The following is a 16041-nucleotide window of genomic DNA, read 5'->3' as shown; positions in this document are numbered from 1 at the left end:
ACTCTGGGTGCAGGAAGCGAACTGCCAGCCACCGCTCGCTAAGGGCCCCAGGGTGGCCCCGCCTCGGCTCCCAGTGAGCACACAAAGCGAGGGAGGAGGAGGGCTGGGCGAGCCCCCACAGAAGGGTCCGCTCCTCTGCACAGTTGCTCAGGTCGAGAGAAGCCACCAGTTTGTGTTCGTGGCTACGTGCCCTGAAGGAAGCCACCTCTCATCTCCAGCCCTTCGTGGGGTGGGTGGCTTTGGGCCATGCAACATCCCCGGGATGCCGAGGAGAGCCGTGGGAGCGAAGGGACTGGATCCAGGTTACTTAGGACTTGGCAGGTCAGGTCGGCTCAAGACCCAGCGTCCCTCTGTCACCAGATACTTGAAGAAGGCTCGAGGAAAAGCAAATTAAGTCTTTCCTGTCCCCAGTGAAGGGTCTCTATTTCCAAACGTGTCCATGTCAGAGATGCCCCAGGACGCAGCTGAATGACATTGGCCCATCCCCTGCAAAGGCCCTGGCCCAGGCCTCCGGGGAAGACTCCAAACCTGCCACCCTCCACTGTCCCACCTGCAAGGACCCTCAACCCCAGAACACCAGCAGCCCAGTCCTGCAAAGCCCCTCCTCAGATGTGACCTCAGAGGGTCCCTGGTAGCCCATCTGTGCCTCTGGCCCTCGCCCCAGCCTGCCCCGGGACGCTCATTAGCTCTGGGAGAGCCGGACCGTGGTCTGCTCCTGGCTCCCGGCAGGAACCTGGCCTTCGCAGGGGATCAGTTTAGGGCTGGAGGGAACTGAGCCCCGAGACTGTAGCACTCAAGGGGCAGCAGACTCCCTGGGGAGGACAGGCTTTAACCGTGGCCTGCGGGGATTCCCAGGGGAAAGCCAGTTTATGCAAAGTCAAGGGAGCAGGAAGTGCAGACAGCTGCTGGCCTCAGCGGCTTCCTAACCCAGAGTTTCTCTTGGAGCAAAAGAGGAAGTTTAACTCCTGCCCCCGCAGCAGCCCCACTTGGAGAGGGCTTTAGAAAGTTTGTTGCAACCAGGGAAAAAATGGGATTAAAAACTATTACTTTAAGAGCCCTGGCTGATGTAGCTCAGTGGATTGAGCACGGGCTGTGAACTGAAGTGTCACAAGTTCGATTCCCAGTCAGGGTATATGCCAGGGTTGCAGGCCATGACCCCCAGCAACTGCGCATTGTTTAAAATAAAAAAAGCTTTTACTTTAAGCCCAGTTGTGAGCAGTGACTTCTTTAAAAATGAAGACATCTAGTCACAGACAGATCTGATCTCCCAAAAAGGCAGGTCCAATGCATCTCCTGTAGTGGCAACAGTTTTGGCTGTTGGGTAGAGTTGAGTATTCTCTGGGTCCAGCTGGCTTTTGGTTTGAGGCTAGCGTGCGAACTGTCAGCATGGGAGTCACCTAAAGGGTCCCCTTATCCGAACCTAGCCTCGAACCTGACCTCTCAGCCTCCAGGCCGGAGTTGCCATTGTTTTCAGCGGCTCCTTGAGCGGCAGCACCACCTAGTGGCCACCTCAGCAAAGCGGTGGAACCAGGACAAGCTCACGCTGACCCATACTCCAAAGGAAAGGGCCCTGGTAGTCTGGTCCATTCAGACACACCTCTCCCAACCCAGGCTGTGAGCCCTGCAGGACAGCCCCTTTCACTTCTTTTGGCAAGGGCTGCAAACTGGAAGGTCACAGGTTCGATTCTCAGTCAGGGTAGCGGGCCAGGTCCTAGCAGGGTGTGCGTGAGAAGCAACTGATCCGTCTAATATGTTTCTTTCTCCTTCCCTTACTCTCTCTCTAAAACTAAATAAATAAAATAGAAGTCTTCCGGCAAAAAACCACTCAAGGACGTCACGAGATACAACCATGCCCGACTGGCTTGCTTTATTGGAGAAGGGGAGGTGGAGCGAACACCGTGAAGACAGCTGGGACGGACCTGAGGCCGGGAAGAACACCCTCCCCTCCCCGCACACGCCCCCTGCCCCAAATAAAAAATAACCAACGGTGGGCAAGCAGCTGAGACAGTGACTGGGGGCGGGGGACAGAGACAGGAAACTCGAGGACAGCAGGAGAGACCATGCACGTGCTGGGAGGCCTGGAGGCGGCGGCTGCGGAGGAACGCGGGCACAAGTCTCTGTCTTCCGCACGGGTCTGTATAAATATATAGAGATCGGTCGTTCGCTCCCCCTCCTCTCCCTCCTGGCTCCGTGCCGTGCTGCTCGCCGGGTCCCAGCTCCTCTTTCCACACGCGGGCGCAGGGAAGGGGGTGACGAGCGCATCATCACCGAATTGCAATCAGACCCACGTCCATCAGCTTCTGGATCTTCTGTGCTATCACAGGGTTCTTCAAGTGTCTAGTGGAGAAGAGGCAGAGTCTGAAGTGAGACTTAATGCGGAAGAGGTCTGTCTTACTTGCTCTGGGAGCAAGGTGCCGTGTGAACCTGCCGGAAGGCAGCAGCAGGAGGTGGCCAAGGGCCTGCGCTGTTCGCAGTCAGAGCCTGACCAGTTCCATGTTACGAGGGCACGGCTGCTCCCAGAAACACCAGCCTTCTCAACGAGCCGCTTCAGCCGTCAGGACTAACCCACAGACGAAGCCTCCCAGCTCACCACCCACCCTTCACGTTCCGAGGAAGAACCACTCAAGACACAGCCCACCCAGGCTGATCGAGTACAGCCCCCTCCCCTGCCTCCTGCACGTTCTCCCTGCTCTGTCCCCCAAAGTCACCTCCCCGTCCTCTACTCACTCGCTCAGTGCCTGAGGGTCCTTCTGCATCTGTTCCAGGATGAGCCGCATGGCCGGGTCACTCATGATCTGCTGCACCTCCGGGTCAGCCATCGCCCGCCGCTTCACGTCTTCGGGGCTGTCGTGTCGGTTGTACTGGGCCATCATACAGCGCTGGTACCCGTCCGCTGCCTCCTGCATTCCAGCAAAGCCAAGGGGGGGAGGGCATTAGCAAACCTTGCTCGAGCAGGTCCAAGAGAACAGAGCTGCTGACTGGGAGGGCAGAGCGGGGCACACAGAGAAGCAGGCGAGGGCAGGACCAGGGAACAGACACGGCAAAGACCCGAAGGACAAGTACAGGCAGAGGGGAGCTCACTGGGAGCCAGAAGCAGCCCCACCTTGCAGTTGGAGTCCAGCTCTAGCGCCTTCTGGTACACATCCATCGCCTTTGTGTAGTCCTTCATCGCTTCCAGGGCGGCCGCCTTCCGTGTGTAACCCTTGACTGCGGGTGAAACGGGAGGGGTGGGGCACCACCCACAACACGGCCCCTGGGGCCACTTCTCCCCCCACCCCCCCTTCACGAGCGCCAGTGTCCTCCCTCCCGCCTGCTGGTGCCCGCTACTGAACGAGGACACACATGCACACGGAGAACACAGTCTCTCCTCCCAATTTTTAAATACATTCTTAAAACATTTTATCTATTTTAAAAAACATTTTATTTATTTAATCTTTAGAGAGGGGAAGAGGGAGAGAAACATCAATGTGTGGTTGTCTCTTGCACACCCCTCACTGGGGACCTGGCCCTCACCCCAGGCCTGTGCCCTGACTGGGAATCAAACCAGCGACCCTTTAGTTCACAGGCCAGTGCTCAGCCCACTGAGCCACACCAGCCTGGGCAGACTTTATCTACTCATCTTCAGAAGGAGCGGCGAAGGGAGAGAAAACACTGACCGGTCCTCTCCTGTGTGCGCCCCCAGCCAGGGTCAGAACCCACAACCCAGGCGTGTGCCCCGACTGGGAATCGACCCGGCCGGCGACCGCTCACTTTGTGGAAGGACACCCAGCCAACTCAATCTCTGACCGGGATCAAGGGAGGGGGAGGCGGGGAAAAGGCACTTACTGAAGGTTGGCTCCAGCTGGATGCACTCCTCACAGTCCTAGGGAGAAGCACAAAGGAGTCAGGCCCATTCCTTCCCACGAGCTCCTTCGAGGCAGACCGCTCCCTCGGCGTGACGCAGCGCCCACCACCCAGACCACCGCCGAGGCCTCGGCCAACCCTTTCTGCCTCCAGCACCCTGCCAGCCACGGCACGTGGATGGCTCCACAAGGGTTGACAGGTCCGATTACAGACCATCCCACCCAAGTGGCCCGGGCTTCTCACCAAAAGGCTGTTACTTAAAACATGGGGGGGGGGGGGGGGGGGGCGCGGGGAGAAGGAATGTAAAAAGTGGGGAGGCTTCTAGTTTGAGAAGGTGAAGAGAACCCGACGAGCAGGCAGAGGCGGACACACGGGTTTAGATGCGGACGGCTGTGAAGCACACCCCACCCAAGCGGAGCGCTCTGAGGGCTGACGCGCCTCGGCCTCCGTTTTGTTATCATCAGGCGCTGGTTGTGTTGTGACTGGGGGAGGGGCTCGTTTCAGGAGACGCACAGTCACGAGTTTGGAGGTCAAGTGCCAAATTGTATACAATTTCCTTTCACAAATGGTTCAGCAAAAAATGGATCGATGCTTATATTATTGAATATGGGTGAAAAATACACAAGGCATTCTGTGTATTTTTGTTCGAAATATCTTCAGAATACAAAATTATGTAAGAAGAATGCTACGCAGTGCAGTCTCCACAGCTAGCCCTAGTCCCAACTCTTCCACCGAGACTCCCCGAGATCGGAAGCGAACCCCTTCATTCTCCCCTTCCGTCTGCGTGACTGGGAAAGTGCTGCTCCCCGCCCCGCCCCCCGCCACACGGGTGACTGATGGCGTGGCCCCCTGCTCTGCAAACCGCCCGGCTGGACACTGTGCAGTCCGCTCGGCACCAGCGACGGCTCCAGGCCACATGCCCAGAACACAATGGCAGCAACAACGAAGCCATCAGACTTAGGTGTTTCTAGACAGATCACACGCTTCCACCTTCCCACAAAACAGTCCCGGTTTGTCTCCTGGAGAGCAGTGAAAAAATAGCCGAGAGAGGCGCAAAACAGCTTGTGCTCCAGGGAGCAATGAGGAATAACTCCCCCACAGCGTCGGAAACATCCACATTTAACCACACGTAATGTGACCGAGAACGGCGGGCCTGTCTGTCTGAGCCAAACACCAGAAAGTGAAGAACGGTAAAGCTGCTGTGGAGAACAACGTGGTAAATCAGGAAGAAATGAATGTAACTACCTACCCTGTGACCCATCACTTCACTGGTGAATAGGAAACTGAAGCTAGAAGCTTTAACAGGTACTCATACACTGACGTTCGTAACAGCATCACTCGCAAGAGCCCAGAGAGGGAACATGGATCAGTGAATACAGGGATGAGCAAAAGGTGGTACAAACGCACCACAAAACAGCATCAGCCCTAGAAAGGCGGGACGTGCCGGCACACTCTATCACGTGAACCTTGAACGCACTACAGGTAAGTGAAACGTTTGGCCCCAGATACGTGGGGTGCCCTGAATGATCAAATTCTCAGCAGAGAGGAGGAGCGTGGCTGCCAGGGCGGGGCAGGGGCAGGGCGAGGAAGGGCCGCAGAGTGTCGGTTTGGGAGGGGAAGGAGGTCTGGCCAAGGACGGCGACGACGGTCACACACGGCAGCACGAATCCCCCCGATGCTGCTGACCTGCGCATTTACAAGGTTACGAAGGCAAAGCAAACAGAAACAGACGCAGGGAGGGACGGCGGGGAGAGAGAGAACATGAGAGTCATCAGGAAAGGCGGAAAAGGGTCCTCTGGCTCAAACACCCCCCTCAACCCCTGGTGAGGACAGGCCCTGCACAGGGACGGGCCAACGTGGGTTTCCAGTCGTTTCCCCGGAATATACCACCACAGTAAGGAATAATACCACAGGGACGACCTCGGCGATTTGCACACCCGCAGCTGGAAGCCTACTTCTGCCCACACCCGCACCTCGCAGACCTCACGCGCACACCGCCAGCACCTCACATCTGCGGCTGACTGAGCGGCGCGGGGGTGTCGAGCAGAACGTGAGGAGGAGACGTACCCCCCGCCCCCACGCGCAGGTGGTACCGACGGCCACGCCACACCCCGACCCTCCCACCTTGAGTGCCAGCTGAAACTCCAGCAGTTTGGTGTAGCAGGCCGCTCGGTTGCTGTACAACTTGGCATCTTTTGGGTTCCGCTTGATGGCTTCTGTGTAATGCTTCATGGCTTGGGGGTAGTCCCCTGGATAAGGAAGAGAGAAACTTTCAAAGCTGCATCGAGGACCAAGACTCCCCGCCCCCCGAGGCTCGTGCGCCCTGCATGTCCACGCCACCCTCATCCGGAAGTGCCGCTGTCCCGGCTGCGGGCACCTTTCTGGAAACATTCGTTGCCTTTGTTCTTCTCCTCCAAAGCCAGGTCAGGGTTTATGTAAGCCAGCCGCTCTTGCTCCTTCAAGATTTTCTCTGCCTGAGGAAAAAGATTTCTTTTTCTTAAAGATTTTATTTATTTTCAGAGAGAGAAAGGGAGGAAGAAAGACAGGGAGAGAAACACCAATGTGTGGTTGTCTCTCATGCCCCCCCATCTCCCCACTAGGGACCTGGCCTGCAACCCAGGCATGTGCCCTGACTGGGAATCGAACTGGCAACCCCTTGGTTCACAGGCTGATGCTCCATCCACTGAGCCACAAAAGCCAGGGCAGTAATTCTTGGAACAGTCATTTACACCCTCAGAAACATTGCTAATGGTCTTTAAAAGCCAGATTAGAATTTTAATTTTCAAAGAGCACTTCTGGCAAGGTCTAGTTTTTAAGAAGTTTAAATGGGAGTGAGAATAGGAACCTCATTCTCGAGGTTCGCCATGAAACAGGACGGCACGGATGTACACGTGGCACAAACACGCACCCCACAGGAAAAGGGGGCACGTGTTAACAGTGGAAATCATTTTCTGACCAGTGTTTTGGTGAATACAAGTACCCCTCCTGCATACTTTGTAACAACTGGCAAAATACACAACTCTTCTGGTATATAAGAAAAACCTCAGGTTACAGTAAGAACCATTAACATTGTTAGCACACCAACCCTCACTATTAACACATTTAGAGGTTGAAATCTTGGATAACAATAAAGGATGGCCAGCCCTGACTGGTGTGGCTCAGTGGACTGAGTGCCAATCTGAGAACCAAAGGGTCACTGGTTCGATTCACAGTCAGGGCACATGCCTGTGTTGTGGGCCAGGTCCCCAGTACGGGAGCATGTGAGAACCACCACACACTGATGTTTCTCTTTCTCTCCCTCTCTTCCTCCCTTCCCCTCTCTCTAAAAAGAAATACAATCTTAAAAAAAAAAAAAAAAGGGATGGCCAAAACCCTGGGCCATTGCCTGACACGTTATCATTAAGTAACAGGACGGTGTCATATAACAAACGACACTGCTTAAAAAGAATCAGGGTTCACTGTTACGTGGCAGTAAGTAAAACAGGGACAGAGTAAGAGACAACACACCACACCCCCCTCCCTCCCTGCTCACCTGCTGGCACTTCTTGAGCACGTCTGGGGTTCGGTGCTCTGCCAGAGACTTGTTGTAGAAGTGGATGGCATCCTTGTATTTTTCTTCTTTGAAGTAGGAATTGCCAATTCGCGCGTAAGCTCTGACAAAGACAAGGAGAAAAAAGACTCACTGGGGGAAGCCGAGGCCAGGCCGGCCCCACGCACAAAGCACGCCAGCAACTAGGAGCAGGGCCCACGCCGCCGCTGGGGCACTGGCCCCCCAACGCCTTCTGCCCGACTCCTGGGGCCCCCTTCCCAGTCCATCGGTAGCCAGTACCGGACGACGGCCGCACATTCTTGGCCAGCAGCCCCTCCCCACTTGGGGAAATTCCAGTCCGGGACACTGAAACCTCCACCTCGAGGCGCTGCAGGAGAGGGCGGGGCGTACCTGGCGATCTGCCGGTAGTCTTCCCGGTTTTCCCGCCCCACTTCAATGGCCTTCTCGCAGAGCTCCCGGCACTTGCCGTAGTCGCCCTTCTCGAAGTGCACGGCTGCCGGGCAGGGCGGTCAAGGGGAAGAGTCAGCCCGTGCCTTCTGCCGCCCAACCGCTCCCCAGCTCGCCGGCCCCTCGCCCTAGGCCTCACCTGCTTGGTTGGTCATGTACGTCATGTTGGTGGGGTCCAGGTCCTTGGCCCTGTCATAGTGCTTCAGGGCCGTGTCGAAGTCCTTCTTCTTGTAGGCCTCGTTCCCCAGCTCCTTCTCTTTCAGGGCCTGCAGGGGTTCGAGAGGGTGAGTGCTGAGCGGACCTGCTGGGACGGCGGAAAGAGCAGGGGCCCGAGCACTCACAGGCGCCCACTATGCGAGCAAGCAGGTTCTTCGCACCCAGGGCCTCCTCGTCAGCCAGCTGGCAGCTTCCAGCGGTGAAGTTTCAAACTGGCTGTTAGAATGCAAAGTGTATCTGCTTCCTCCCAAGGTCCCCTCCACCCACTCTCCTGGAGCTTTGTCAGAAAACAGAGGGCTTCTTCAGGGGAGAGGAAATCCCTCCGACCTGAGTCAACTTCAGAGAGAAAGCACAGCTCTGTACCAGGCGTTACGGCAGCGCCGGGCCCAGGTTCTGCCGCGCAGCGGGCCCAGGGCCCGGCAGCAGAGGGCGGGGTGCACATGCTGGAAGGGCCGCACGGGCGGCACGAGTCTTCAGCGCAGCTCACTGCCGCCCACGCCACGGGGCCTATTTCCAGCGCAGAGACACCCCAAACAACCAACGCTCACCCATTGAAAGGTGCTAAATCTGGTGCCAATCTGCTCCTCTCACTTACAAGGAGGGGAGAAAGCACTCAGGCACTCGCCTCCCGCTCTGGAAGGCAGTGCAGCTGCTAAGTGGACAGCTTTTACCCATGCGCTACGTCCAACCCAACACAGAAGCAGCAGCCTCAGGACCGACACAGGCAACATTCTCCCGGGTCACGGCAGGGACAAGGATCGCTCGCTCGCTCGCAAGGTCACCGGCCTGCCCCGGCCAAGACCCGGCCGGCGGCAGAACTGCAGCGGCTGTGGGGCCAGGACAGGGCAGCGCCCACTGCCGGAAGTCTCTGAGATACAAGGCTTCCATGAAATCACTCATACCCACTATCGATCCTTCTGATTAATAAGAACCTCAGCACGCACTAAGCACCTGAAAATATACAGCCATCGAGGCCCATAGGTGTTCCCATCCGACACACCTGTGTCCACTGGGTTGTTACAATCGTATAAGACAGTAACGAGAGGAAAAACGAGACCTGCTTCTTATTCTCTGGAAGGTCCTCTTCCATTGGTTCTGGCTTGGTCTCCTTTTTGGGAGGCGGCGGCGGGGGCGGCGTTGCGACCTCCTCCTCCTCTTCCATGCTGCCCAGGTCGAACCCCAGGAGGACACTGAGAGTGGTCATGACCCGAGGGTCTTGCAGTTTCCTGGTGTAAAGAAAGAAAAACAATTATTCTTCCCCACAACTGACCTTCGATGCCCGTGAACTGTTCAAGCTCCAACTACTGTATGTAAAGTTTGCCACCCGTCAAAAGACTGCAGGGTTCTGCACTTACCATGAGCACACCCGGGGAACATTCAACCCTTCAAAAATCTGTCTAAACTGAGGTCACAGAGGCAGACTTACTTCTTGAGCCAGCAGTTATAAAGAATGAGTTGTGTGTATACCCCATCTGGTCTCAGGAGCCAGAGCAATTCAGGTAAGACCCAGACACCAACCCAAGATTTAGGGATCCCCCTTTACGCCTGACACTCTTCTGGACCGTGAGTCTGCATTCCAATACACCGACAGAGGCAGCAGGGCCCACGCGTGTGGGAAGGACACGGCGGGTGCCAGATCAGGGGTCTAGGAGCAGTGAAGAGGCACGTGGGGGTTGGAACGGACATTCCAGATTACTCTGCCACGTGCTCCCCGACCCTTTCCAGAAATACAAACCAAAACACCCGTTCTGCTCTCTAGAGAGAAAGTGGAAGTAGAAACGCTGTGGTCCGAACGGGGGAACCCCCCACCACAGGACCCCGGGAAGAAAGCACGGCATCCGAGTCTGTCCCCAGACGACCCACGCTGCCTGAACTCACGTGCCCAGGTCGGACGGCCTGTTGCGCAGCTGCTCTATCAGCGCGCGGTAGGAAGGGTCGCTGAGCAGCGCCCTCGTCCTGGGGTCGCTCTCCAGTTTCTGGTACAGGTTGGGCATGTTGAAAGGGTTCATGAACTTCCTCTCTGTTCCAAACAAAGGGCAGCGCATCGGTCCCCTGAAGGCGCGCACTGCATCCCACACCCCTGCGGCTCACCCACACTTCAGGGGGAAAGCCTCCAAATCAACCCCACTTTTAAAGACAAAGAGTAAAAAAAAGGGAAACGACAATGCACGGGGCACCCACCTGCCAACCGGGCCTCCATGTTCTGCAAACCCTCTTTGAGCTGAGGGTTGTTCGCTTCATGCTTTAAACCCTCCTCGTACGTCCGCTTGGCTTCTTCGAACCGGTTTAAGAACTCGAGAGCGGCTGCTTTTCGAGAATAGCCCTTACATCAGCAAAGACAGATGCAGAATTCGGTCACGGGCCACGAAAGACATTCTGGTTAATGACGAACTGCACGCGTGACAGCGGCCTCCTAATATTGTAACGAAGCTAAAAAATTCCTATTGTCTAGGGACACCGCAGCCACCCTAACGGCACAGGACAACGCCATGCCATTTCTTAAAGCAATTTGGTGCGGCCCGAGTGCACCGTGTTTACAAAGTCTACAGAGCAGCACAGTGGAGGCCCCAGGCCTTGACACCCATCCGCCCTCACTTTCTTCCCAGTCCTCGGGGCTCCGTCTGTGCTTCAGTGCCCTACGTGTGAGCGTACGGTTTTGTATCTCTCATACTGTATTTTGCTGTACCATTCCTAGGTTTACATTATGTTCACTTTTTGAGATTTTACTTATTTATTTTTAGGGGAAGGAGCGGGGAGAGAAAGAGACACACACATTGTATTGCCCCTTGCACACCCCCAGCCGGGGCCTGGCCTGTGACCCAGGCATGTGCCCTCACTGGGAATCCAACCGGTGACCTGGTTCACATGCCGGCGCTCAATCCACTGAGCCACAGCAGCCAGAGCTGTTTACACATTTAGATATTTAAAACTTACCATTGTAACCCTGGCTGGCATAGCTCAGCGGACTGAGCTCGGGCTGTGAACCAGTGTCGCAGGTTCGATTCCCAGCCAGGGTACATGCCTAGGTTGCAAGCCATAACCCTCAGCAACCGCACATTGATGTTTCTCTCTCTGTGTCTCCCTCCCTTCCCTCTCTAAAAATAAATAAATAAAATCTTAAAAAACAAAACAAAACTTACCATTGTGTTACAGTAGCTTACACCATTGAGTACAGTAACGCCTGTGCGGGCTTGTAGCCCAGGAGCCCTCAGCCGGACCACACAGCCGCAGAGTACGGCAGGTGGGACCACCTAGGTCTGTGTCAGTGCCCCTGTGATGTCCGCACAACAGGACACCACCCAGTGACTCCGTTCTCAGAATGCACCCCTGCTGTTAGGCAACTCGTGACCGTAAAGGACACCTAGAGGTAAATCCAGAAGGTGAACTAGAAAGAACCTAGTTTACATTTCATGGAACAAAATGGGCATTCATGGAGGCCCAAGGATAAAACGGTCAGGATGTAATGCCAAGACTGACATTTCAAGAATCCAGCCGAATATCAAAGAGGCGCCCCCTCCCAACCCCAATTCATCTTATGATCAAGTGTTGTTAGTTTCTTGGGCATTATCATCTTTCTCAGCAGTACAAAAAAAAAAAAGACATGTCCTAGAACTGATTGGACCTCCGAGTCAATGAACTATGCTGTCACTCTAAGGAACATATTTAAACGGGTACTAAATTACTATGCTATTGGGCTCAGCAACAAGCCAGGTCAGGAGGGCCTGATGATTACGAACCACACACCAGCCCTGGCAACTGTGCCAGCCTGTGCACCCAAGGTCTGCCGGTTTGATTCCCAGTCAGGGCACGTGCCTGGGTTGCAGGACCAGGTCCCCAGTAGAGGGCATGTGAGAGGCAACCACACACTGCTGTTTCTCTCCCTCTCTTTCCCTTTATAAAACAAACAAACAAGACAAAAGACCCCACACACCCACACACAAAGAACTGCACGCCAGAGGCACTTCCGGGGGGTCGAGGGGCCCCAGCTCCCCCAGAGCTCACCTTGCCCCAGTCGGGCTTCAAGTCCACAGTCTTGCAGCCGTCCTCGTAGGCCCGCTGGTAGTCCCCCTTCCTGGCGTAGGCCGCCGAGCGGTTGCTATAGAGCACGTGGTTCTGGGGGTCCAGCTTAATCGCTTCGGAGTAGCACTGTAAGGCATCGTCGATGTTGCCCGCACTCAGGGCCTTGTTGCCCTTCTCCTTCAGCTCGTTCACCTGCGAAGAGAAGCAGTCGGCTCCTGTTTCTCCCGCAGCACACTTTCTTCGTCCCGATTTTTTATGTGATGCTCATTCTCTGCTGTGGTTCTCAATGAACAGGTTAGGTTCCTTCACAGGTCAGAAGTGAGAAATCACAGAGGACTTCGTGCATACCTCTCCCCACCTCTGGGAGCCAGCAAGGAGAGAAGAAAATAACCAGGCAGGAGCAGCCTGACAGCACTTCCCACGGGGTCCCGCGTGGGCTGTAAGACCCCAAGCTGCTCTTCCAAACCTCTACCCTGGAGCTGATGAAGCCACTCTAGGGGCACACCTGGGAGTTCCTGCCACGTGAAAATAAACCCACCGGCACAGAGTCCCCGAGTCCGAACGACAGAACGGAAGCTGCCACGGGGAAGGGGGCGGAGCACGTGTGCACCGAGGGCTCCAGGACGGCTCCTCGGCAGCATCGAGATGCTCGCCCACGACCAGGGGAAATCCTACATGTTTCCATTTATAGGTGTGGCGGCACGTCACAGCACGGCAGAGTAACGATCTGTTCTTCGATGGGTAAAGGGAGGCCAGCCCCCCCCCCCCCGGGTTCTGCCGTGCTTAAACACTACTGCGTTACAAGGGGACGGAGGGGGAAGAAACACTACTGGTGGTTCGACCCCCTCTCCTCTCAAACACTCAGCCTGGAAGAAGCAGGAATACGCCAAAAGGTTTAAATACGTGAAGCGAGCCTCAGCCACCAGAGCAGGGGCCCAGTGAAAGGGGTTTGTTCTAACCAGGGTCGCCCTACGAGAGAGGGAGGGCCACACCTCTAGATGCGAACACATCCATTGAGACCGAGCTATGTCATTCCAGTTACTACACCATTCTTTCTTTTTATCTGTCATCCACCCACGAGCCAGTAGCTGATGCAAGAAGGCATTCTGTGGCCCCGGCCGGTGTGGCATGGCTGGTTGGAGTATGGCCCACACAGCACAAGGTCCCTGGTTCTACCTCCCGTCAAGGCACCACTGACAGGCAGGGGGCCACTGACAGCTGCTCCACTCTCTCAAATCTATTAAAACGACGACATTCCGTTAAGAGAAATGATTTTGGAAGTCTGAGGCACACCAGGTGGGAACCTCCATCAACCTCCAATAGAGAAAAGAGAATCTCAAAGTGAGAAAAGGCAGGAGATGAACAAATGTGAGCAAACAAGGGATAAAACCCTCCGAACCCAGGATGGAGGCTAAAAGCTGGCACAACTGGCCCTGGCTGGCGAGGCTCAGTGGACTGAGCACAGGCCCGTGACCCCGAGGGCCGTCGGTTCAATCCCCAGTCAGGACGCTGCAGGCCAGATCCCCGGTTGGGGGCTTGCGAGGGGCAGCAGATCAGTGTCTCTCTCACACACGGACGCTTCTTTCCCTCTCTTCCTCCCTCCCTCCCTCTTCTCTCTGAGGCTAAATAAATATAATCTTAAAAAGACCATCATTTCCCAAACGGAGTATACTCAGTCAGAAAACCCCGTTTGTAGGTCACGACCAGCACTTTAAAAGCTCGAGTGGAACAGAAAATACCAGTGTGCGGCCCACACAGCAGTAAGCACCGTTTCCTTAAGCGCTACACAGCTGTGTGTACATACTGGGTCAAATACAGTGTACTGCTGTAGGGTTTATTTGAAAGACTCTGCACTTATTTCTAAAAAAACACAATTCTGGATACTCGAATTCCCCTAATATTGAAATAGGAACCTCCAAGCCGAAGAAGAAACAAAAGGCAGAGAGGCCACACGCTGACTCTCAGGAGGAGTGGGTCTCGGAAGGCGGACTCGGACGCCAGGGGTTACGCGCCAGGTCATCTGTACAGCCACCGGGGCGAATCTGCAGTCCCAGGTCTGCCCGACATTCGTTCATACCTCACCTGTACCAGCACTTCCATGACCGGTGGTGTCATTTTATTTTTCAAAAGAAAATTTTTTTCTACTTTGGTAAACGCAGGAATTTAAAAAAAACAACAACACCTCTTTGTGTTTCTCATTTCAGAAGTCCTTTTCTTGTCTGTACCACAGCCTACTTACTCCCAGGTAGAAGTTAATTACAAGGGTGAAAAAAGTTACTCTTCTCCATTCCACTCTTCCTTTTCTAATTTAGCAGAGGCTTCAGATCTGAATGAATAACTTATCCTGCAGCAGCAAGTTCAGCTCTGTAGATCACACCAAAAACAAGCCCTTTTCTCTCCCCCTCCCCTCCAGTCCACCACTGCCGCTCGATGACAGCTTCCATCGGCATACACCCTCCTCCCCAGGCCCGTCACAACCTTCAAGCCACTCGGGATAAAATCAAGTCACTGAAACTAACCAGCAGCAGCTTCACACACTCGAACCCCCCCAAAATGCTGGGCAGAGGCAGCACTGACTTCGGGCTGCTCATCTACACTGTCGAAATATCTCGTGTAATTAGAAGCCGACCTCTCGGAGGTGTCTGTCCTGTTCCCGTAGAACCGCGCACCCAAGAAGAGACAGACAGAGAGAAGGGGGAGGGCCGCACATGTATTTGTGAAGCGCTGGCGGAGACGGCGTTCGTTCCAAGGACTTTCGCTGCACCTCCCCTTTCCTGCATCAGGCAAAGAAGCCGGCTTGCTGCTCGTCACATCTGCACTCAACGTGCTCCCAATCCCGATTTTCAGATGCAGAAAGAGAGTTTCTTTTCCCCAACCGGCTCCTAAGTCCCTCGGCTACTTCCAGCGTATTCCTGTCCCCGCTGCCGGCATTCCTTCGAGTTAACTGTGGCCAAGTCCTGGGTGGCGGCTTAGGCGACATTCTCTCATCTATCCCCCCAGAAGCGGAATTGCCTGAAGTGGGCCCGATCCCTCGCGACCCCCGCCCCGAGGCCCCTCGCCCACTTCCATCCCTCCGCGAGTCGCTGGCTCTATCCCCCCTCCCCCCGCCGCTTAGCCCGGGGCGACCTCCCGGGAGGCCTCCGGGGGTTAGGCCACGACCCCTCTGGCCGCCGCGGGCCGGACTCACGCCAAACTGCTCTCTACTCTGGGACCCCGTCGCGGAGTCGAGAAGCGACTGGTACTGAGTGGACCCGACGCTCCCCGAGGCCGGGCCTGGCTCCATCGTTCATCGCCCGCCGGCCGCGGCCCTCACGCCCTTGCCTTCCACGCTGCTTGGCTACCCTTAGTCCCCCGCCACGATCCCGTGCCCGCCCCGCTCCTCCAACCGCGGCCGGGCCTCGACCGGTCCGGAAGAGAACCCCGGGCCTCAGCCTGCCCCTCCCCCTTCACCTGCTCCATAGCCCGGCCAGGAACCCGGTTGAATCGACTCCGTCCGCTCCGCGTTACCAACCGCACGCGCCGCCTTCTGGAACCTACTAGAAGCTGCCGGGACCCCCGGATCCCGCCCCTTCCTCGCCTGCTCACTGGCCACGCTCCTCTAAGGGCTTTCTCTGCTTCTCTACTATTGGCTTCCAATCTAGCCCATCATCTTCTCTTCTCTTTCATTGAACAGCCGGGAGTAATCCCCCTCGGCCCTGCCTCCAAGGCGCCTCGGGATTGGGCGCTCCCAGATAAGCCACGCCTATTTTAGGCTCCGCGATTGGAGGGACGGACGGATATCTGCAACAGGGATTGGTCGCTTGCTCCGCCAATCGTAGCCGCGCCGGCCGCGCCCATTGGTCCTCTTCTTTCTGGAAATTTCCACTTTTCCCATTGGGCTGGTGGACTTAGAGGAAAAAAAAAATCTGTTGGGCGGGGAGTTGCCGACGCTTTACGCTGATAGGTTCTAATCGCTGCCCTTCTAA

General features: G+C 55.8%; 1 protein-coding gene across 2 annotated transcripts; it reads right to left on the bottom strand.

Moving 5' to 3' along the window:
* Positions 1-1840: 1840 nt before the first annotated feature.
* STIP1 (stress induced phosphoprotein 1) lies at positions 1841-15779 on the bottom strand. 2 transcript variants are annotated; one of them, XM_028517216.2, is made up of 14 exons: positions 15264-15495; positions 12059-12268; positions 10238-10379; positions 9935-10076; positions 9114-9282; positions 7980-8106; positions 7784-7886; positions 7376-7496; positions 6221-6317; positions 5968-6092; positions 3826-3862; positions 3104-3207; positions 2728-2900; positions 1841-2337 (listed from the first exon to the last, which is right to left on the bottom strand). In XM_028517216.2, the coding sequence occupies exons 1-14, from the start codon at positions 15357-15359 to the stop codon at positions 2265-2267; spliced, it is 1719 nt and encodes a 572-aa protein (XP_028373017.1). In that variant the 5' UTR covers positions 15360-15495; the 3' UTR covers positions 1841-2264. The 2 variants fall into 2 exon arrangements, with proteins under 2 accessions (XP_028373017.1, XP_028373018.1); XM_028517217.2 differs by lacking the exon at positions 15264-15495 and adding an exon at positions 15527-15779 and having other exon boundaries at positions 1848-2337.
* Between the last annotated feature and the right edge of the window lie 262 nt (positions 15780-16041).

The sequence above is a fragment of the Phyllostomus discolor genome, chromosome 6, assembly GCF_004126475.2.
Source record: "Phyllostomus discolor isolate MPI-MPIP mPhyDis1 chromosome 6, mPhyDis1.pri.v3, whole genome shotgun sequence".
Taxonomy (NCBI): Eukaryota; Metazoa; Chordata; class Mammalia; order Chiroptera; family Phyllostomidae; genus Phyllostomus; species Phyllostomus discolor.
Note: the sequence above shows the minus strand (reverse complement) of the source record. Positions and strands in the feature narration are given on the sequence as shown.